A 22,610-nucleotide genomic window follows, 5' to 3' on the forward strand; every position below is an offset into this window, starting at 1 on the left:
GCCGAGAAATACAATGGGTGGACGACAGGCTCACGGAAGGCCCCTTGTGGCAGCACCTAAAGCCAAAGCCGCCAACAAAAAGTCAAAGGCGAGATCACAAAAGAATGCGCTCGATGCATTCGGTATTGCGCAGGAAAACTTTGCGCCTAAACAAAAGCGAACGCCTCGAGCGAGAGGCTTGGATGCCGAAATAGAGCGAAAGCATGGACGAGACGGCGATGAAGATGATGAGGACGAGGACGAGGAGGAACCCCAAAGGAAGAAAGCCAAGAGACCTAGCAGAGCTGCCGATGACGACGCCGAATATGGAAGTGACAGTGAGGGAAACGAATGGCAATTGGGAGGACTGCAAGATGACGACGAGGACTCCGAGATTGAGAGTGATGATGCGCTTGGCGACAGTGATGATGGCAAGTTCGACGGCTACACATTCCGTGGAAGCAAGTCAACAAAGCACGAGGTAGGTCTGTTTGTGGAGATTATCCAAATTTAAGTCTAACATGCGAAAAGGATGACGATTCAGAGGACGATTCCCAAGACGATGAGGGCGAGACCCTCGGCGCAGACGCAATCGACTTAGCAACCGCTCTCGATCAGTTCGAAGAGTCAGACGACGAGCCCCAACAGAAGGATCAATCCGGGTCTTCAGAGTCAGACGATTATGCATCCGACGAGTCAGAAGATGACGATGAGGATGACGGCGAATCTAGCGATTCTGATGGCGAAGATGCAGACCCAGAAAAGATGCAAGGTCTGATCAAGCAATTTGGAGGCCAAAAGGATGAAGAAGACGAAAAGCCCAAGGCAAAGGCCAAGATCAGCCTGAGCGATCTTGGGCTGGCCGGTATCAGCGACGCCAACATTAAGAAATCCATGAAACTCATGAGCAAGGAAGAGAAGGAAAAACGCCCCGGTGTTTCCAAGAAGTTGAATGTGCCTTTGGCAAGAAGACAGCAAGACCAACTCGACCGAAGCGCAGCTTACGAAAAGACCAACGAGACTCTGGACCGATGGAATGACACAGTCAAGCAAAACCGAAGAGCAGAACATCTCGTGTTCCCTCTGCCCCAGAACTCTACAACTGCAGGTCTTGACACTACTGAGATCCAACCCTTAAACATCTCCAAGCCAAGCAACGAGCTCGAGTCAACCATCATGTCTATTATGGAACAAAGTGGCCTGACTATGGACAAGCCTAAAAAGCCCAAGGAAAAGGAATATGATGAAGAGGGCAACGAACTTACCCGCAGGGAGGCTCTCGCTCGCAAGCGCATAGACCGCGAGGAGGCCGCACGAGAGGCTAAGCGAGCCAAGCGCATCAAGAAGATCAAGAGCAAGGCTTACCACCGAGTGCACCGAAAGCAGCGTGAGCGCGAGCGTGAGGGAGAGGAAGATGAGGATGTTGATTCTGAAGCAGAGCGTGAGGCGCAAGATCGCCGACGTGCTCTGGAGCGTGTCGGGCAACGACACAAGAACAGTAAATGGGCTAAGCTTGGTAACAAAACGAAGCGAGCTGTGTGGGATGATGAATTCCGTACTGGTCTGACTGAGATGGCTCGCAAAGACGAGGAGCTCCGAAGGAGAAAGGAGGGTCGTGCCGGTGGCTCCGACGAGTCGTCTAACTCCGATAGTGACTCTGACGGTGGCGAAGCATCCTTGCGTCGCGATTTGGCAGCTCTTGAAGAAGAGGACAGCGTGCCCCAAAAGGGCTTGATGGGCATGAAGTTTATGCAAAAGGCCGAGGCTGCTAAGAAGGAGGCAGATGCGGCTCTCGTCAACCAGATCCGACGAGAGCTTGATGGTGAGGAGTTTGATGGATCTGCAGACGAGCTGGAGGAAGTTGGCCGACGACAATACGGCGCTGCCGATGGTAAGCCATTTAAGCCGGCTCTCGAAACATCAGCCCAGATATCCAAGAAGCGCAAGTCTGAGGATAAAAGTGGTGACGACGACAACGAGGTCGTGATAACCACCAACGGTGCTGCCTACAACCCCGCCGTTCCCAACATCACACCCCTCTCTGAGCCTGCGCCCTCAACAACTACAGGCAAATGGTCCCGTGGCGAGTCGCGAAGTAAGAGGAACAAGAGCCAGTCCACAGGAAATGTTGGCGATCTCGACCTCACATCCCATACCCTCGTCGTCGAGCGTCCAAGCAAGACCAAATCCAAGTCAAACCCCCAGACTACCAACGAAGATTCGGACGCTGAGTCTGATACTGATCTGCATCTCCCCATGGCGATTCGCGATCAAGAAATGCTTGAACGTGCCTTCGCCGGCGAGGATGTTGCAGGAGACTTCGAGGCCGAGAAGACGGCTATTGCTGAGGATGAGGATGACAAGATCATTGACAATACACTCCCTGGTTGGGGATCGTGGGTTGGTGATGGCGTGAGCGCAAAGGAGAAGAAGCGACACCAGGGCCGTTTCCTAACAAAGGTTGATGGTATCAAGAAGAAGGACCGCAAGGATGCCAAGCTGGAAAAGGTCATAATCAATGAGAAGCGCATCAAAAAGGTAAGACCCTCAACCAGAATTCTCGCTGTTCACCGAAAATGACCGTTTACTAACCTCTCACAGAATGACCGCTACCTTGCATCCCAGCTTCCTCACCCCTTTGAATCCCGCCAGCAGTACGAGCGCTCGCTACGTCTACCTGTCGGACCAGAGTGGCAGACAAAGGAGACCTTCCAGGGCAGCACCAAGCCTCGCGTGCTCATGAAGCAAGGCGTTATTGCACCCATGTCCAAGCCGACAATCTAGATATCCTGTTCAAGTATACACTGGTACATATAATTGGCGTTCGAATCAAAAGCATGGTTTCAATCCCGACATCATACTCTTGGTGAAGGTATTTTTTTTTGTGTATCCTATTGGTTTTCGAGATATTACGAGTCATCAATTTCAACTAGATGATCGAGTTACTTACTGTCTAATGATACGTGTCTGTCACATGCATTCTTGCCATCGAGACCTACAGATCACCAGCTCCCTAGGTAGGTAGTGATATGGTTTAATCGTACATGTTCTTACTTGGGCACCTCGCCTGCACTGTCCAATGAATGAATTGGCTTCATTAGGTTGTCCTATACACATTCATTCATCGCTGAACGAGACCTCGAGACAAGATGCAAAGTTGTGGAAGCATTGATTCACTATTTAACCAACCTTTCCGCGCTTTCATCATTCCTCCCTCCTCTGACCTTGCAGTCTAAGCATATAAGTAAGAAAACTCCAGAAAGCGTATAGGTTTCCAGGTAAGCCTGGCAAGACGAGACAGTATTCCTATTCCTCATTTCTTTTGACACAATGAAAATGCGCGTATGCGACTAAGACTCCCCATTCCTCTCCCATTCATTCCAAGGCTTGGTGGAGCCCTCCAGAATCGCAGTCCAGTCCAGTGGACTGCATCCCTTTAGTAATACAAATATGAAAAGTTAACTCGATTATTCGATTGTGGTTTTAACGTATCGTAGACGCCACTAGTTTCGGCGGCTTGGCTGGATATCCATGGAGTGACTTGACAAAACAAGTCCCCGTTTTACAAAGGGCGTGTTAAAAAACTCAATACTCGATTAGTGAAAGTTGTAAGACACCGAGTGTGGCACCAGCACTTATTTGCCAGGGTCCATAACATCACCCGGGGTGGCGTAGAAAGCCAGGGCAATGATGATATAGAGACCCATAAGCATAGCACCCTCGAGATAGTTCGATTTGCCATCCTGGACCGTATAAGTCACAACAAGAACAGAAACGGCAAATGCCACAGTTTGGACTATGCGATTGTTAGCGAACATTCTTACAAATGTGAAAAATTGTTAAACCTACAGGTTTCAAAGTGGAGGGTCATCTCGGCTCCAATGATCCAGCCAACAATAACGAGGAAGGGGGTAACCAAAAGAGCAATCTGGATAGATGAACCAATGGCAACGCCCATAGCGAGATCCATCTTGTCACGAACGGCAACGACAACAGCTGTGACGTGCTCCGCGGCGTTTCCAACGATAGGAATCAAGATCAGTCCAATAAATGCACGACTGATTCCCGAAGTAGTGACAAGATCGTCAATACTGTCAACCAGATAGTCGGCGCAGACAGTGACCAAGACGGTAGTGACAACCAAAACGGCGATGGCGGCAACAGGGCCAATAGTGGGCTCCTCCTGTTCGTGCTCACCATCCTCGTCTTCCTGTTGGTTCTCGGCATCGAATAAGTTGCTGTGTGTACGGAGCTGGAATATGAGATAAAGAACGTAAAGCAAAAGCAGAATGATGGCGGTACCACGGGACAGTGTGAGAATGCTCTGGGCCTTTTCCTTGGAGCCACTCTGGTCCAAAACAGCATATAACTACAAATGTTAGATGTGTCTTGAAACGGAATTCTTCAAACATACAGCAGCTGGAATGACAAGCGAGGCCGAAGACAGGGTCATAAGAGAGCAAGTTGTCTGGGCAGTAGCTGAAGAGAAAACCTGTTCGGTTCCGTTGCCAGACGAGCCTCGGTGAATGAGGCCGCCAAACAAGAAACACATTCCCATGACAAGAAGAAGGTTAGAAAGGATACTGCCAAGCATCGAGGCCTGGACAAGCTCAATTTCGTTTCGCTGGAGAGCAACAATGCTGACAATCAGTTCGACGGCGTTTCCAAAAGTGGCGTTCAGTAGGCCACCCAATGTATCACCAAGCTTCAGGGAGAATTCTTCGGTCGCAAACGATAGGACAGCGGCGAGCGGAATAATGGCAAAAAAGTTGATGGTGAATACGGCAGTGGAATTCCAACCCATCTTACCAGCGATGATGCCAAGAGGCACCATGACCAGAAGAAAGTTGACATAGTCTATTGTGCAGCATTAGATGGATATGCGCAGAATGATTGAGGATACAAACGTACTGCTGAGAAGAGTGACCTTGGCAATATGCCACGAATAAGCCAGGCTCCTGATGGCGATGTTCTGGTTGTGGATACCGGGGGTATGCTTCGAGTCGAAAAGGAAGGTCATAGTACTCGAGTCTCGGCTGAGAGAGATATGGCCATTGCCATTACCATTACCATTGCGACGGCTGGTGGTATCATGGGTAGCCGACGACGCACCGCCATTGATAAGCGGGCTGGTCTCGTCGGCCGCTGTTTGGTTTGCTTGTTTGCTCGACATTGATCGTCTTATTTGAAGGTTAAAGGATGGAAGAGCTGTATGGTGAATCGAAACACCGGCATGGTCAGCGATTGGCTTTTATTGATAATGAGCAAACTGTGTTTGGATTTCAAAGGGCGGAGGGAAGCTCTTAACACTAAGCAGTCAAGCTCAATAAGGTAAGAACAAAGTTAGCTCAGGAAAGGCTGCATGGTAGGCTGACTGGGACTGGCCCAGAACTCTTGGCCGCATCTCCATGGGCGATTGCTTTGAGCTTGTTTTAATCTTGACAGGGCCAGGACCCTGCTGCGCCATCTTCAATGTGCAACAATGGGAAGATCATGCCTAAAGCTGGCGCGTGGACAAAGAGTCGCATGCAAGAGGCCAGCGCTTGCTGAAGCCGGGAGGAGGGTGACAAGATAGCAGGATGTTCGAGGTACATATAAGGATGAAAGGGCAAATTGGCATACATTGAAGTGAATGAACTCGAGTAGATGCAATGAGAGGGTGTGCCAAATGTTATCGCGTCGTCAATACACTTAGTCGATTCGATGACCAGATGCACTCGAGATCTCGTCTCAAGTAATCAACAACGTTCCTGCGTCCCTTTGTGTCGAAGGAACAGGAGCAAGAATGGCACGAGTGGGATTGAGGTTGAAAGAAGGACAAAATAACGATGGCTCAGGTATGGGGCGTAGATTAAGTTAGGTAGGATACGAACACAATATCGTGAGTGGCGCCTCCAGTCGAGACCCCCGTGAATGAAGCTAATATTGCACTTTGTCTCGTTCTGGATGATGTGTGGCACTCTGTGCTCAATGCAGGGATGGTGACGGTGATGGAGATGGATGGGTCTAGCAAAGAAAGAAGTTGGACCGAGGGTAAAGGCAAATGACGATTTGCTTCCCACAATACCAGGGGTATTCACTTCGGATGTATAGATGGTTATAATGCTTTGAAGAGGAGTAAAAGGAAGCGAAGAAGAAAAGCCTAAAAGCAGGCAGGTATTCACTCACAAACCATGGCTGGATTTGTTTGGCTAAATCAGATCTAACGAGGCAGGTGTTCAATGGTGTCTGTGTCGGTATCCAGTCTTTGTTTGTGTTCCCTGCCACAGCGGATTGGCAATTGCCGACTAGATAGTCGGTACAGAGTAATCTGGAATGGAACAGGAACGAGCGCGACAAGATAGATTGTGATGGGAGACAGATGACGATCCAATCCAGCTAGAAAGAGGCAGTGACGGTGACGGACTGGCTTCACTTGGTCCACGCTCAATGGATCTAGAAGTGCGGGCGGATAAGAAAGAAGCGGACGGGCGTTATTCTCAAGCTACACAGCCTTTGTGGGATATTCCAAAAGGCGGTGGTGACGATGCTGCTGATTGATTGATATTGACTAGTGATGGTGGTTGCGTTGCGTTGCAGAAACGAAAAACCCGTCCGTTGCCCAGGAGGCCTCTTGCCTTGCTTTGGACCTTTCGAATTGGTTGTACCAGCAGGGAAAGACCAACCTAAAGCCGGTACCCACGGGTTTGACGTAGGACATGGGTGGACTCTCCAGGGATCGACGACCCGACATCAGCCAATCTCATTCATCCGCTGACAGAAAGCTGGTGCAACCAAGCTCTAGCTCTCCACTTTCACTTTTTTTTTTCTAGTTGTTAGTCTGAGAGCTCAGAGCTCCTACCAGGTTATCTTGTCACTGATGTTCATTTATTCGGCGCATGCCTCCTGAGCTCCATATCCAATTGAGGGAAGCGCCGATTGCACTTTCCAGGAGAAACAGGGCGGCTTTCGGCTTAGTTTAGCTGGTGGCTGAGCAAAAAGCTTAAAACCTTACTTTGAATCATCTACTGTACCACTATGTTTCCAAAGGAATTCATTTCCATCAATACACATACATATTGTTACAATATGGAATTGGTAGCATTACTTCCCAATTAATAGCAGTCGAATACGAATAAGTACCTGGCGGTTTCCGAATGTTGTTTCCTTGTGTTTTCTTGGCGGCGCAATAACCCCTTATCCCTTATTTGTGGGCAGATATCCAAGGCTAGTACCAGCTCTAGTTCTATTAAACGTCATGAACGGAGTAAGAGAGTATCAGCTTACTCAATGAACTCCGCCGTCCCTTTTCTATCCAGTAGTTTCTTTCTTTATACTTGCGCAGCCGTCGGATCTTATCCTATTTAACGACGCAGTCAGGGTGGTATAATACGTACTTAATCTCGTCCGACGTTGCCGAGCTGCTGGGATCAACGCTGTGGCTTTTACGACGGAACAGCACATCCATTTAAGACAGCGTCTTGTACTCTAGGCTCGTGATACAAAGCAACGTCATGCTGGTTCTCACTCGCCTACATCTGATACTCTGTTGCTTGTTATTTGAAACAATGAGAGCAATTGTGCCAAACATACAGAGTAGGAAACCTTCGATTTGTAGGTCGTGTTCGAAACATGCACAGACTCTGACTGCCCCATTATATCTGTAACAACTCGTCAGTTTGTCACCCTTCTCACCTCTTTGGATCAGCAATCTGCTTCTTGGCACTTATCTCAATCTTCCCCCGCCTTGGCGCACATCTTTCAGGGTCGTCACAACTGCGCCCCAATCAGACTCACTTGACGTGTCATTATCAGCACGTGCTTCGTCCTGTGGTTACATAGATAGATTCCAGACGCTTCAACAAGGTTAATAAATTGAATACAGTGAGTTATTGAAAGTAACGAATGAAATAATGAGTTGCCCTGTCTAGGGTCCAGTAAATGCCTGCCGGCTATTGATAGTCTCGGCTAGGTCAGGAATCTCCATCTCTACACGCTTGAAACATCCCTTCTTCTTCTAAATGTACAAAGAAATCTTCTTGTCAAGGTGTCGTCTTGTCTATGTTTAATTGTTTTACAAGGTGCTCCTACTCATCCTAGCGCCGACATCGATCCGTCATCTGTGTTATATGCCACCCAATGCTGTCACAACTGTCAGATATCGTAGTCCTGCACATTCTATCAATATTGCGAAACTCACCTGCAGCATATGCCATATACCACGTTCTTGAAGCTCCACCATCAATCCAGACAGGATCAAATTTGGACTGGGTAAAGAAGGACCATGCAGTCTTGGGCTGAATGGTTGCGTAGTTGCCATAGATGATGCCCTTCCACAGGTTGTTAAACTTGTCGACACGTCCCTTGTTAAAGTAGGTGTCCCACTCCTGCTGGACGAATGTTCCGGTTCGAGCAAGGTTGGAGTATGGAAGAATGGGGATCATGTGAATGCCCTGAACCGCCTCGATATCTGCACTGAACCAAGTCGTATGATGCACCTTGTTCTCAAACAGGATACCCGCCACCTTGTTGCCGATGAAGTTCTTGGGCTGAACGGTGTTGGTCGTAGTGTAGTAATAGTAGGCCTGCATAGCTCGTGACATGACTGCGAGCTGGAGGTTGGCTCTGTACTTATGGTCAGTTTCCCTCTTTGGACTGCGTTACTTAACCAAACTCACCTCGCGACCATGTTAGTGTCCTTAATCACGGTGCCCCACATCTTCATAGCATAAACAGACATCATGTCTTCGGAGCTTGACTCTTGGTCCTTACCATCCCACATGGCGGTCAGGCCATGAGCCCAGCTGTGTCCATGATACCAATCAAAGCTTCGCCATTGGGGGAAGTACTTGTCGCTGCTGCTGGGGTTCGCGTAGTCACGGACAAGCGTGTTAACGTAGGCCTTGTTAGCAGCAAGCCACTTGCTATCCATCGATCCGATATAGGCGGCCGTGAGGACATGGTAGCCGAAGTGGAAGTGGTGATCGTTGTAGTAAGTGTTGCCAAAGTCGGATCCAGCTGATCCAGACTCGTAGGATGCAGTGGATACAATTCCACCCCAGACAGCTAATTGATCCAGTTAGCCAAGGCGGAAAACAGTTCCGACGGTAGTCAACTCACATTCATAAACAAGCGGGTAATTTTGCTTGTTTGAACCGAATCGGGCAAATGCAGTCTTGAGCTTTTCCAAACCGGCCTGTGCTAATGCCTTATCACCCAGCATGTTGTTTATGACATAGACAATAGATCCAAACTTGGCTAGGGCCTGCATTACATTAGATTGGAGAAATTGAGATTATGGGAGAATTGTTACCTTGCCGGAGAAGTACATCGAATCGGTGTTGGACTGTGCGTCCATGTCTTGGGAAACCTCGGACTTAGCAATAGGTGCAATGATCTTTTTGGCATTATCAGAGAGACCACGACTGCCCTTAGCTGGATCCCAGGGAGCAAAGCCCATGTTGACGGGCAGCGATGGCTCGATCATGGTCCACGTATTTCCTCCAACAGCCGTGGCCATACCTTTGGTAAGCGTTTGCATGCTATATGTCCTCATCTCCTTCGTGGTTGTAGCATCGAACGAGCTGACGTGGTGGGGAAGAGCAAAGATCCAGAGCTTTCCAGTCGAGTGGCCAGCTTTGGTCCAGGTGAACTTGTAAGTGCCCTGAGTGCCAACGTTGTTACCGCTGATTGTCATGCCGGTTGCGTAGATACCACAACCATTATCAAGAACTTTCTCCGACAGACCAACATTGGGATCCTTGGCAATCTGGATGTGCCCGTAGAAGGGCTTTTCTGAAACAGCCAGACCGTTGTTGGTAATCTTGAGGGTAAGAGGGTCACCTTTGGTCCTGTAGGCGTAAAGACGCCATGTAGTTCCATCCTCGAGGATGAAGTTGAACTTGCGCACGTTGGTCTTGGGGTCCTTTGTCACCTGAGTCATAGTTCGGAAGTAAACACCGGACTGAATCCAAGGCGTGCCACCGCTGAAGTAGGCAGTTGTGAAAACGCTGCCTTGGTAGAGGGGAAAGGTTATTGTTGCGGCCGACTTGCTGTCCTTTTTGAGATATGCCTTGGCAAAGTGAGGGCTGATGGAGTCCATGGTCAGAACAGTGTTCTTACCAAGTTCCTTAGCCGAGATGATCATGGACTGGATGCCAACTGGGTTGGTGTAATACTCAACGGCGCCATTAGCTTTGACATCGCCATATGCACGTTTGTCTGCATCGATGTGCGAGATGGACATGCCCCAGCTTGCTGCTGGACCTGTGCCCTTGGCCCATGTGAGAGAGTAAGGATAGGTATAAACAGGAGTGTTCTGATCCTCAAGGTAGAAGTTGGAGTAGAACTTGTTGGTTCCGATGGGGGAGTTCTGATTAACGGCTTTCTTGTTGACTGGGTGAGTGGCCTTCCTCGCGAAGATGGGCAGAGGAGCACTCGTGTCAATAGGGCTCGCAAAGATATCAGCAGCAGCAGCCATCTTGGATAGGCCAGAAGGCTCCGTGTTCTTGGTAGTGGTTTTGACGGGCTTGAGAAGACTTGTTGGGCTGGGGATCGAAGTACTCAAGACGGCCGGCTTTGTGAAGAAAGGGTTGTAAAGATCCGTAACGATGAAGCCCTCTGTATGAGGCTCGACGTCTGAGAGAGATGGTAGAACCTGAGCAGTTGCAGTAGTGCCGGCCTTGCTGGTGCTGACTTTGACAGTCTCGGTGACTGGGATGATATCCTCCTTGGCGTAAGTTGTAAGATACTCAAATGCAGATGTTTGGATGTCTCCTATGGCCTCGCCGTTAGAGTCGTCCCGGGAATTGGGAGAATCCTGTTCGACTTGTGGGAGGGCTGAAACTTGTCTCTGGGTTAGCCAAAGGAGCCACAGAGGCAAAATATTGTGAGATTTCATGATGGGCAAATATCAAGTGTGAATCTGCTTCGAACAAGTAGATCACTGCCGTGACAAGACAGAATAGGGCTGAACGAAGCTGGAGATAGAATTAAAAGACAAGGGGGTATCATGGCTCTTCTAATATAGTCGGCCCAGGGCCTGTTCCTCAACTCCCTAGAAGCCATTGAGGACGAAGAACCACTAGTCGAGTGGCGCCGCGACTGATGAGACTAGTAGGCACTTGCATCGGAGAATGAAATGAAGGGGACGTGTCTCAGAGGCACAGAATACAGAGCAGCATAGATGAATGTGGCTTACCTACCTAGAGATTAGACCAAGGCTAGAATCGATGGCCAAAAGAAATGTTGCACTAGGGATGGGTCAGACCACTGAGGAGCTGGCAAAGGTGATGCAGGTTAGAGCAATTCAAGAAATTGGATTCTTTAGGATGGCGTTTCGATAAGATACTGGTTTGATTGATTGATAGGAATTCAGATTGCGTCGATTTGAGGTTGAGAGAAAGGCTGGAAATGTTTCCATTTTTATCTTCTATGTCAGTGTCCATTACTAGAGAAGAGTAATTTTGACCATGTGCTCTAGAGGCCTTGGCTCTTTCCTCGAGTTTTTGGTTTTGGGTATGATTGAAGATGAGGAAAGAGCATCGTGAACAGACAATACAGGGTCCCTTTTGCGCATTCCGAATCAAGTGCTGGCGGCGCATGTTCCTGTGAGAAACTAAAAAACAGACCCTGGTGATAGATTCAATGTGACTTGAAAATCTCAAAGGGGAAGTCCCTTTAATGCTCGTCCGTGGCGTCCGCGTGTGCCTGCAGTAGTAAGCGCCATACTATTCCCTACTGAGCGCCGCTCCCAGTAAGCTAATATTAGCTCCAGGAACTATCGATTTGCGATCATTTAGCACCAGGCATCACAAAGGACTAGACAGACTACCTTAGCAGACTAATACATGTTTTGCAAATTTGCTTATACTTTTTCAGCTTGTGAGCTTTTAATCAACTTTGAAAGCTGTAACTGGATGCCACGCGACTCCGTGTTTAACCTCCTTAGCTTGCGTTCCCGAATTGACTAAGTCAGCTTTCAACGTTTGTGGTTGGGATATCACCAGCCAGGCTGTTCATTGTTTTGGTGCACATAGTAATCTCCACCTAACAATTCTTGTTGTCCCATATTGCTTTTTCTCGGCACAACTGACTATTGGTCTCACGATAGCGACGGCTGATAAATTCCGGTCATTTCTTTGCTACGTTACTTTGCTGTCTCTCATGTTTCTATCCCAGCCTCTCTGAAGAGTTGATGGTGATGATATGACGATGCAACATACATGAAAGAGGCAGTTCGGTTTTACTGAGACAGTCACTTGACTCGGAACGCCATATGCCAAAAAGGCGTTGAGACAGCACTTGATTCAAAGTAACATTTATTACCCAGACACCGGGATCTAGGTCATCAAAAAGAAAAAAGAAAGAAAGCTTGTTAGAGACTAAGACACAACCAGTCCAGTGACCAACCCGCTTCGTGATGTCTATGGATTCCGAGATGGAAATCATTTTTGGCACGCGAGGATAATCACACTGATTGCGAAATCGCATTCCAGACCATAATAGCTCCTACTTGGCCATGCCAATCATTGCTTGGCGATCATGGTTGTATTATGCACAGTCCAGCATTTTTAGTCTGGCTATCTAGACATTCAGCTACCCATCAGCACCCGCTAAAAGCTCCCAACTCCGGTTAATCGATCAACAGCTGATACTAGGATCTTCAGCTCACAGCCCCAGCGCATTGTATTTGCCTCTTCCGCCCTTCTCAAGAATCTGCCGAAGATCCAGACGTCTTTCCTTGCTTGGCTCCCGCTTGGTCCTCTCTTCACTCTGATCCACTGACCTTGATACTTGCTTGGCAGGGTGAGACCCGGCCGTGGCCTTCGTCCGTTTTCGTTTTCTTTCTGCTGCCTCTTCGCTTCGCTCGGCTTCATGTCGACATCTGCGAATTTCGCTTTTTCGTAGGACCCATGGTTTGGCGAGAACCTTGGACTGGAATTTGATCCTCTTTTCCCAGAGGACAACCTCTTGCTGAGTGTTCTGCACGACAAACATCTTTTCGATAGTGAGCTGTCGCTCATCTCTAAAGCTGGAAAGACCCCCCTTAATGTCAACAACACACCCGACATCAATGGTCGGGAAGGGATCGGTGGGTAGTGGCGGATTTGCGTCTGCTTTCTTCGGAGCAGCATCTCCTGCTGCAGCCGCGTTGCCATCCACTCCCGAAAATGCAGGCATCTTCACAGTGCACTCGATACATGCGCCACTGCTGTCGTCTATAGTATAGACGCGCCTACCCGTGAACTCGTCAATGGCGACGACTAAGCCGACTACGCGTACCCATTTAATTGGTAGATTCCCATAAAAGTAAAAGTTTTCGCCTTGAAGCCGTTAATCATCACTTTTTGATCAGATATGGTACGATATAATTCACCTTCGAAGCCTGCGTGCTGCTCAAGACCGTGGACATCGGTCACACGGAAAGGACACCATTGATTCACGGTGGGTGCAAGGTGAAAACAATATCGAGGGTAAATTTGGGGCTTGTCTGATTCGCTCATGGCATCATGATAGCAGTGTGTTCTCAAGTGACGACTATGCCAGTCTCTAGCATCGTCGTGATGTGATGCTCGTATGAAAAAGATGAGCTATGGCGCGTTGTATATGAAAAGAAGTTAATTAAGGTGTCTGACGATGTTCAGGTATTCACGGTAGGTATCTAGCTCAGACAATGGATGCCCCACCAAGTATGTTTAGGGTAGGAAGGGCTCGACCAAATTGTAAGCAAAGCAATAAAAGACTGTCATGTGTCGTTTATCTGTTGTCTCTTTTTCCGGGTATGGCTATTGCCTTCTGTTTTAGTAGTATAGAAGTTTGGCGCCTCCCGTCTCTTATTCCAATGTTTGGAATGAACGGCATCGGGAAGGTTGTGGCAATCCTTACTGTAGCGATCGAGAAATCTCAAGAACAGGTATCTCAAGCTTACAAATTATCTAATGATATCATCAACATATTAATGCATTGAAACCGACGCCCAAACACCCCAAGCCATCCTATGTCAAAATGCACATCGCAAGTTATCATTAAGAAACCCAGCCCTTAACGTTTTGACCTCTTGGAACCCTTCAGACGAGAAGCAGCTGCCTGGAAAGCCTCCTCGGACGGCTCATCCTCAATCGGTCGCTTTTTGCCCTTCTTTCCTCTACTCTCCTTGGCCCCATACTTCTCAGCCAAATGATCCAAGAAACTCTCAGACCTGTCCTTTTGTCTCTTTTGGATCAGCGCCGCCAGGTCGGCCTCCGAGCTTCCCTTACCCTTGCCCTTCTTCTTCCCCTTCTTGTCGCCGAAAAGTTTATCATGTACTCCAAGTTCCTTGGCATAGTCCTCAGCTTCCGTGGCTTCTTCTCTAGCCTTCTTCATGCGCCCTTCCCGCTTCTTCTTTGTCTCCTTGGTGTAAGATGGGAAACTGGGCACCTTCTTGCTTTTGATGGCTTTGTTGATGATATCGCGGAATCGCTCGTCGTCCTCTAGTACATCGCTCAACATGACTCTCTCGTACAGCGCATCCATGTCTCCCTCGCAGTCTTCGTAAGCATCCAGTACATCTCCCTCCTCCTCATTGGATCCCTTGTATGTCTTGGCAAACTTCTCGATGGCATCGCCCGAAACGGATTCCTTAAATTGTTCCCGGTAGTAGTCGCTCCAGTTGAACCCCTCAGAGTCCACGATGGATTCGGAGGTTGAGCCAGTCTCGTCGTATCGTTTGCGCCGAGCGGGGTCTGAAAGGATGGCGTATGCGAACGCGATGGCCTGAAAAGTCTCATGCGCAGCCTCTTTCAGGTCCTGAGTCACCTTATCTATACAAAAGATTAGTAGGCTGCTTCTGTATTACAATGCAAACTCAACAAACCTGGGTGATGCTTGAGGGCAGCCTTTCGGTAGGCTTGCTTGATCTGATCGCCAGTCGCAGTCCTCTCTAGGTTCAGGACCTCGTAAGGGTCGATGATCGGAGGCTCGCTCTCCAAAACGTCTTCATGGTCTGACATGCTGATTTTTGGTTGATGGTGTATCAGTGGAAATGCGACCTCAGCTCAAGCTCGTTGCTGGTGCGGAAGACGCGTCGCAACGCGCTGAAGAGGTATTGTGGGGCCAATGTTTAAGTGCTTTCGGCCATCGGAGCTTATACCCGCCGACAGGTAGGGAGGCAGTCAGTAGTGAAGAAGGTCCAGATGGTTCCCACATCAGGATATCTTGATACAAACACACATTTTCAACATTTCAATATGACTACAATAGAGCCTGGAAATCATAATGCTGCTATGCAGAGGGCTTTGGTCTTGGCTAACAACTCCCCCCCAAAACCCACCAACTTTCGTGTGGGTGCTTTGATTGTGCGTCTAAGCGACAACACCATCATCGCAGAAGGATACACTCTGGAACTCCCTGGAAATACGCATGCCGAAGAGACGTGTCTGATGAAGCTTGCTGAACAGCATCTGGCCACAGAAGAGAAGTTATCTGAAGTGTTCAATACCCCTCACGCTCTCTACACCACCGTTGAACCATGCTTTAAGCGGCTGAGCGGCAAGCTCCCGTGTGTTGAGAGGGTATTGCGTCAAAAGTCATGGATCACCCACGTCTACGTTGGTGTCCAAGAACCCGAAACTTTTGTGGGAGAGAATACGGGCCGGAAAACACTTGAGGATGCTGGTATCGAGATTCACCATGTTTCGGGTTTGGAGGAAGAGATCCTGAAAGTAGCGACTGCAGGACATGTCAAGGAATAAGGGTTGGGGGTACAAAGGATTGAGAGCCTATTTTGTGCGTTGTATGAATTTGATCAGCGTATCCGTCCATTAGTGAGATGAATGGAGTACAGTCTCTTCCGTATGATCTTGCCAGCATGCAAGTACAAATAATAACCCAAGACTTGGAAACAGCTACTGAGACTTCATTCTGCGTAGCAGTCTTGTTAACAAAAGCCGTACATGCTATCCAGAACTCTGTATTGGTACGCCCGTTGGATGCAGGGCGGCAAAAAAACGACCGCGCCATGTCCTACCAGCATATATTCTGCATCGCGAGAAACTGAGGCTCTTTCTTGTCAAATGGCCTGGCCCGTTGTATTCCCATTCAGCCTGTCCCGCGCAGTCGACATTGTCATAAGGACAAACCCGGTGAGTTTCTAAGCTGTGGCACATCACAAGAATTTCTGAAACTGTATAGATGTCAACAGCTGTATGGATGGCTACAAGAACATCAACCTTTAATTACATGTGGGAAAAAGTGATTGGGGAGGAAGCTTATGTATAAGAAAAAAGTTGGATAGGCGATATGTTTTTAAACTTTGTCACTGATTCGATAAGAAAATCCATCACTGCTTAAGTGTTTTGCCTCTCGTCTTTCGTGATGCTTTCTTGTCACTGTTGCTGGCGTCTTCCTTGATGTCCTTAATCTCCGTACACGTAACTTGACACTCCGAACAAAGCGATGATGGAACCATAAGAGTGTGCCATGTGAAGTGTTGGCAGCTGGGCTTGAGATAGCGATTGAGAACTTGCTCAGGGGGTCCGTTGACAATCCACCAGTCGCAAATGTCCCATGCAATCGTGTCAATTTCGATTCGGCAGACATGACCTTGAGTTATCAGTCTGTGAGGAACGATACCCCTTTTTGGGCATTGCGTACTTCTGCAAGGGCAGATATAAAACCCCCTCTGGCCAGTGCACATGGTAGTTTTGACTCCAACAGGTTTATCTTTGTTTCTGGGAACCCCTAGGTGGTGGCTGCTCGATATGTTTCTATCTGATTGTCTTCTTATTTGTGGTATCGCATCATATGGTAGAGTTTCAGTGCAGTTGATAGGGCCGATGGTTTGGCGGTCCATTTGCTTTTTATATATGCTTGTCTTTAGCACTGCGGTTGTTCTTTTCCCGCCGATTGGTTTCTGATGCATGCAGGAACGGCGGGTCAAGGACTTCCTGGGCGATTGGTGTGAGATCAAGGTATCTGAACATGATGAATGAAGGTCTTTCGGCATCTTTTTATTGAAAGTATGCGGGCCGCCAAGCAGTACTTGAGCCGTGTTGAGTGTACAGCATTGAAATAGGATCGGCCAACACAGAATCATTTGCAGAGGATGGTACACGTTTGCCAAGCCTTACAAACTTAGGTTCCTAAGCAAAAGGGAACGAGAGCCTCATCTCGGTTCTGAGTTTCATGATATCGAACTAGGTTACACAGAGAAAGAGTCAATGTTGGTACTGAGCTCAGTCAGTACTAAGCAGCTGATCAGACACTGGGCAAACAGGTAGTCAGTGGGGCGAATTGAAGGGGAAATGCTATCCCTTTGTGCGAGGCTATTGTGCATCTGCGACGGGCTGCGGCTGCAGCTGCTCAAGCTCAAACGATTCATGTGTTGTCTGGATGTTTGGTTATCCGAACCGGCAGGGCTGGTCTCGCATTTAAGAAATCAAGTGGACGGATGCCCGATTGCAGGTGTACCAAGATTCAGTTCAGATCAAACAAACATGAGCCCTATCATGTTGCTATCGGATAGGCACGGGACCGTTGGCGGGATCTCGTCCAACAATGATGATCTGAAAACATTGAATTTTACGAAGTACGTGGGGGTTAGCTCTTGTGGTCATGGGCTGGGCTGCACTTAACCGCGACGGCTGACTGCCCAGCCCCCTGCGTTCACGATTCACTGCCAGACAATAGGTACCTAGGTAGGTATAGTTTGACAGATACGTATTTTTGAAAGGAAACCGTATGCTCTTTGCTTTATTAACTTAGTACTAGGGTCAGAGTTGATGCTATTGTTAATACTGTGGCTGCCGACCCCGCAGGAAGCAAGCACAAACATGCCACCAACGATGAATTAGCGGGAAGGAAAGCTCAGTCCACATGCTTACGCCCCGTCAGAACATAGGGAAAGTTCCTGTTGCGTCGTAGGAACTGTAGGAACATATTTCTTCAAGAGAGTTTCTCTGGGGTAACCAGGTTCTTATAGGCTAGGTACCTGTTATTAGCGGTGGTAATTATCAGGATGCCTCGTTTGTTAGCCTAGTGGGTAACAGAAAAGTTGCATAAGTCTTAGGGTACAAAAATAAGTAGTCTAAAGACTATAGCATAAGGGGCATAAACTGACCTAATGATTTCGTCTCTTATGCTTCCAGCGGCCAACTTTTCTGATACCCGGAGATAAACCTAGTAAAGTGTCTATTGTCATACTTAGCGCCTAGAAATGGCCAGTTGGAGACGTCATGCCAATCCAGCCTACCTACTACCTCTTAGGAAAGGTGAGGCATCATTGGGAGGCCGACCATGCTGAGGGTTACGCAACAAAGCACTTGGGCGCTAAGAAGAGAAGGAAAAGGGAAACAAAGAAGTAAACGACCCCCTTGATTATTTATTTTGATAGATGCCACATAGTATTCAGAAACCTCCCTATCTCTAAATAACTTCCAATTCTTACCACGCATTAGCAAACCAAAGCACTTCTATTTCTTTGCTCCACCAGGAGCTGACCTAGTCTAGTACCTGGCGGCCCGCGAAAGTTAGTTCTCCCGATCTTCCCTGGCTAGTTTCTTCCAACTCAATACACCTTCCATCCTCCCACCACCATCTCCACAAGCTGAGTCTAGGTTCTTTTTCGGAAGCCACGATCGGCTTACCTGGTGATCAATCATTTTTGATTAAAGGCAGGAACTTCTGACTCTGACAGCAAACAGTCTTTGGTAGTTGCTTTGGCTGTGATTAACGAGAACCTTCCCCCACAACTTCTTTCACATAAAGACATCCAATTCCCCCCTCTTCAATTCCTCCCCTTCAATTCCACCCCACGAACACTCTTTTTGCTTATCAGCACACACAAATACCATTAAGAGTAAAAGCAACATTCTATCAACAATAGTTTTAAAGTTTTGGTTACCTTTCGCTATCAAACATACCCTTACATATTGACATCGCCTTTGACCCATACTCTGAGCACCCAAACACTCTCTCACCATGGCAGACAGAGGTGATCGAGGTGGCCGCGGAGGCCGTGGCCGTGGCGGGCGCGGCGGCGGCGGAGGCGGCTATCAGGATGGCCGAGGGGGTGGTCGTGGCGGAGGCGGCTACCAAGATTCCCGAGGGGGTGGTCGTGGCGGAGGCGGCTACCAGGATTCCCGAGGAGGCGGACGCGGCGGCGGAGATGGAAGAGGACGAGGCGATGGTGGTTTCCGCGGCGGCAGAGGACGCGGCGAGGGAGGGCGTGGAGACTTCCGTGGCGGCTTCAGTGGTCCTAGGGGTGGCCGTGGGGGTCCTGATCGCGGACGAGGAGGCTACAGAGGAGGCCGAGGTGGAGGGCAACCGTCAAATGAGCCGCCCTTCTTCACGTAAGTCCCAGCCAGCAGGTCTGTTGTTGTTTGCTCACGTTAACCCGTCCAGGATCCCATCCGGTGTTCCTCAGCCCGATGCTGCCGTCACCAAGCTCGAGGATGAAGTGGTAAAAAACCAAAACAATTCTGTTGCCCAGCTTACATCAAATATGTCCAAGCTGGGAGTAGACGAAAAGGAGAATTTGGGCAAATTCCCTGCGCGGCCTGCATTTGGGAACAAAGGCCGCCCAGTCATTTTGTGGGCGAACTATTATCAGGTCGAAACCAAAGTCCCTATGCTTTACAAATACACAATTTCTATCAAGGAAATTGTGACCGAATCAGAAAAAAAGGCCAACGAGCCCGCCGCCGCCCAGCCTATGGGGAAGGGAAAAGGAAAAGGCAAGCCCGGAAAGCCTAAGAAGTCTGGTTCCCACGAAGTCAAGGGATACAAACTCTTCTTGGTCATCAAAGAGACTCTCAGCGAGCTCACCAAGAAGGACAAGAACCTGGTTCTTGCGACAGAGTTCAAGTCTCAGCTTATTTCCTTGCGCAAGCTTGACCTTGGACTTGACAATTCAATCCAAGTAAACCTCGCATCATCAACAAACCCCGACAAGATCGAAGAATTTGAGGTGACTTTACATGGCCCTGTCGTCGCCCGGGTTGACGAGATGTTGACGTACGTCAAATCGACTACCGGTGCTTTGAATGACACCCCAGCCAAACCTATCGACGAAGACGATGCAGCGAAAGCCCTGGCATTTCCAAAATTCCCTGATGCTGTTGATGCCCTGAACGTCATCTTTGGATTTGGCCCAAGGTCAAATGAAGACGTCAGTGCTGTAGGAAACTCCCGGTTCTTTTCTTTCAAGAACGGTGGTATCTACAGGGATATGAGTATGCGAGGGAGGCCCTTACAGGCTGTCCGTGGAACCTTCCAGTCTGTACGACTGGGTACTGGCCGGCTTCTTTTGAACACAAACACTACTGTTGGGATCTTTAAGCTCTCTGGCCAATGTGCGGAAATCTTCGAGAAACTCCATATCCGTCCAGCAGAAAGAACGGATGGCCAGGGGATGAGAAACTTGAGGTTGATGAACAAATTCCTCCCTAAAACCCGCGTATTGGCAAAGATGAAATTTGCCAATGAGAAGGAAGTCAAGCGACGGAAAGCAATTTACGGTCTTGCCTGGGCACCTGAGATTCAACGAGCTTGTCGTGGCAACGAGCATCCTCCCCGATTCACAGGGGGGTATGAATATCCTGGACCAGACAATGTGGAATTCTACCTATCTGATTCCAAAGGGAGCGGTGAATACATCACTGTCAAAGAATTCTACAAGCGGAGTACGTTTTACCCCTGTCACTAAAACTAGCATCTAACACACCCTACCTAGAATACAGAAACAACAACCTCAAGGACTACCCTCTTCTTAATCTTGGCACTGCCGCAAACCCGAATTTCACCCCAGCGGAGTACGTCGAGATCCTGCCAGGACAATCAGTCAAGGCGAAGTTGAATAGCCAAGAATCAACTGCGATGGTCGATTTTGCCTGTCGATCACCTTACGCCAATGCTCTATCTATTACAACAGATGCACGGGAAACTTTGGGTCTTGACGACGAGAAACTGGTATGTATTGCTGTGATATACTTATGGGATGAAATTAACTGGCCTAGGGTCAATTCGGTATTCAAGTTGGTAAACAACTGCTTACTGTCCAGGGACGCGTTCTCAACGCTCCGGGTATCTCCTACTATGGCCCCGGACCCAAGCCCATCCAGGTTCATCCAAGAGAGGGCAGCTGGAATATGAGAGACATAAAGGTGTACAAGCCCGGCAAGAACATCCAAAACTGGACCTACGTCAACGTCAGACCAGGTAGATATGGGCCTGTTGAGAGAAACACCGTGGATGGTTTTGTCCAGGTCATGAAGCAGATGAACATTGGAATCAACAGCACCCCTATGCCGGCTCCCACAGAAGTCATCAGCGAAAAAGGGTTCCTCCAAGGGCGTGCAGATGACTTCTTCAAGTGGGCCAAGACTAATCGCATAGGGTTTATACTTGTGATTCTTGGTACATCAGATTCCGAAACATATGGCAGAATCAAGACACTGGGCGACTGCACCTATGGTATTCACACCTGCTGCCTCCAGGGCGACAAAATCCTAACCAACAAAAACCTTGCGCAATATTTTGCTAATTGTGCCCTCAAATGGAATCTGAAAGCAGGTGGTGTAAACCACAAACTTCACAACGAGTTCGGCCTCATCAAAGAGGGTAAAACAATGGTGGTAGGGTACGACGTCACTCACCCAACCAACATGCCTTTGGACCAGAGTGATGCTGCCCCCAGTTTAGTCGGCTTGGTGGCCACCATCGACCGAGACATGGGACAGTGGCCAGCCTACTCTTGGGAGCAGTCGTCCAAGCAAGAGATGCTGGACGAGACCTTGACTGAAGCATTCAAGTCACGCCTGGCACTTTGGCAAATGCACAACAGACAGCAGCTGCCTGAGAATATCGTTATATTCCGTGACGGCGTGTCGGAGGGCCAGTTTGCTCAAGTTCTACAGAAAGAGCTTCCACGCATTCGCATCGCCTGCAATGCCAAGTACCCCAAGAATAAGCCACCGAAAATCTCTCTAATTGTTTCCGTCAAGCGACATCAGACTCGTTTTTTCCCTACTTCTGCCGAGAGCATGACGTCCAAAAACAATATCGAAAATGGCACCATTGTTGATCGTGGTGTTACGCAGGCTCGATACTGGGACTTCTTTCTTACCGCGCATTCCAGTATCAAAGGCACGGCTCGCCCCGCGCACTATACTGTGTTACTGGACGAGGTCTTCCGAGCGAAGTACAGAGCCGAGGCGGCCAATGAACTGGAGAGATATACCCATGAGCTCTGCTACTTGTTCGGCCGAGCCACCAAGGCTGTAAGCATTTGCCCCGCGGCATACTATGCAGACATTGTGTGCACTCGAGCGAGATATCACAGGCCTGAGTTCTTTGAAATCAGCGACGTTGAAAGCATCTCCACAGCTGGACCAGGATCCAGTGCCAGTGGTTCGAAGCAGGTTCATGCAGATCTGGTCAACTCGATGTACTATATTTGAGTCTGTCTTATTATGGAAGATGAGCTCGCTCTTTTGTGCTATGAACAGAGGTGAGAGGTGAGGGTTTTCACGGGAAGAGTTTCTGTTTATGAGGTGTAGTAGCGATGTTTTTGACTGTCTTTCGTTTGGTTTATTTTATTTTGTCCTCGTCGGCTTTGATTTTGCGCAGGAGAGATAGTATAGCGGAAACAACTTGTAGTTTTATTTGGTAATTGA

General features: G+C 48.6%; 8 protein-coding genes across 8 annotated transcripts; 3 read left to right on the forward strand and 5 right to left on the reverse strand.

Moving 5' to 3' along the window:
• Window positions 1-13: 13 nt before the first annotated feature.
• On the forward strand, window positions 14-2,763 carry FSST1_009167 (Utp14 protein-domain-containing protein; the record flags this gene model as incomplete). Its single annotated transcript, XM_083226117.1, has 3 exons — window positions 14-460; window positions 511-2,517; window positions 2,581-2,763. 3 exons carry the CDS (start codon window positions 14-16, stop codon window positions 2,761-2,763), a joined length of 2,637 nt encoding a protein of 878 aa, XP_083085128.1.
• Window positions 2,764-3,614: 851 nt separating this feature from the next.
• On the reverse strand, window positions 3,615-5,152 carry FSST1_009168 (Sodium/calcium exchanger protein-domain-containing protein; the record flags this gene model as incomplete). Its single annotated transcript, XM_083226118.1, has 4 exons — window positions 3,615-3,775; window positions 3,829-4,348; window positions 4,394-4,836; window positions 4,891-5,152. The coding sequence occupies 4 exons, from the start codon at window positions 5,150-5,152 to the stop codon at window positions 3,615-3,617; spliced, it is 1,386 nt and encodes a 461-aa protein (XP_083085129.1).
• Window positions 5,153-8,083: 2,931 nt separating this feature from the next.
• FSST1_009169 (endo-1,3(4)-beta-glucanase) lies at window positions 8,084-10,858 on the reverse strand (the record flags this gene model as incomplete). The annotated part of the gene is made up of 5 exons (XM_083226120.1): window positions 8,084-8,109; window positions 8,159-8,583; window positions 8,637-9,024; window positions 9,079-9,223; window positions 9,272-10,858. The coding sequence occupies 5 exons, from the start codon at window positions 10,856-10,858 to the stop codon at window positions 8,084-8,086; spliced, it is 2,571 nt and encodes an 856-aa protein (XP_083085130.1).
• Window positions 10,859-12,627: 1,769 nt separating this feature from the next.
• On the reverse strand, window positions 12,628-13,463 carry FSST1_009170 (uncharacterized protein; the record flags this gene model as incomplete). Its single annotated transcript, XM_083226121.1, has 2 exons — window positions 12,628-13,283; window positions 13,337-13,463. 2 exons carry the CDS (start codon window positions 13,461-13,463, stop codon window positions 12,628-12,630), a joined length of 783 nt encoding a protein of 260 aa, XP_083085131.1.
• A 538-nt stretch (window positions 13,464-14,001) lies between these two features.
• Window positions 14,002-14,948, reverse strand: FSST1_009171 (DnaJ domain-containing protein; the record flags this gene model as incomplete). The annotated part of the gene is made up of 2 exons (XM_083226122.1): window positions 14,002-14,759; window positions 14,813-14,948. The coding sequence occupies 2 exons, from the start codon at window positions 14,946-14,948 to the stop codon at window positions 14,002-14,004; spliced, it is 894 nt and encodes a 297-aa protein (XP_083085132.1).
• A 237-nt stretch (window positions 14,949-15,185) lies between these two features.
• FSST1_009172 (cytidine deaminase-like protein) lies at window positions 15,186-15,689 on the forward strand (the record flags this gene model as incomplete). Its single annotated transcript, XM_083226123.1, has 1 exon — window positions 15,186-15,689. The coding sequence occupies one exon, from the start codon at window positions 15,186-15,188 to the stop codon at window positions 15,687-15,689; it is 504 nt and encodes a 167-aa protein (XP_083085133.1).
• Window positions 15,690-16,276: 587 nt separating this feature from the next.
• FSST1_009173 (uncharacterized protein) lies at window positions 16,277-16,633 on the reverse strand (the record flags this gene model as incomplete). The annotated part of the gene is made up of 1 exon (XM_083226124.1): window positions 16,277-16,633. The coding sequence occupies one exon, from the start codon at window positions 16,631-16,633 to the stop codon at window positions 16,277-16,279; it is 357 nt and encodes a 118-aa protein (XP_083085134.1).
• A 2,282-nt stretch (window positions 16,634-18,915) lies between these two features.
• FSST1_009174 (ribonuclease H-like domain-containing protein) lies at window positions 18,916-22,394 on the forward strand (the record flags this gene model as incomplete). The annotated part of the gene is made up of 4 exons (XM_083226125.1): window positions 18,916-19,286; window positions 19,339-20,618; window positions 20,669-20,904; window positions 20,952-22,394. The coding sequence occupies 4 exons, from the start codon at window positions 18,916-18,918 to the stop codon at window positions 22,392-22,394; spliced, it is 3,330 nt and encodes a 1,109-aa protein (XP_083085135.1).
• Window positions 22,395-22,610: the final 216 nt, after the last annotated feature.

Source organism: Fusarium sambucinum, chromosome II (assembly GCF_050947815.1).
Source record: "Fusarium sambucinum isolate potato_lamoka chromosome II, whole genome shotgun sequence".
Taxonomy (NCBI): domain Eukaryota; kingdom Fungi; phylum Ascomycota; class Sordariomycetes; order Hypocreales; family Nectriaceae; genus Fusarium; species Fusarium sambucinum.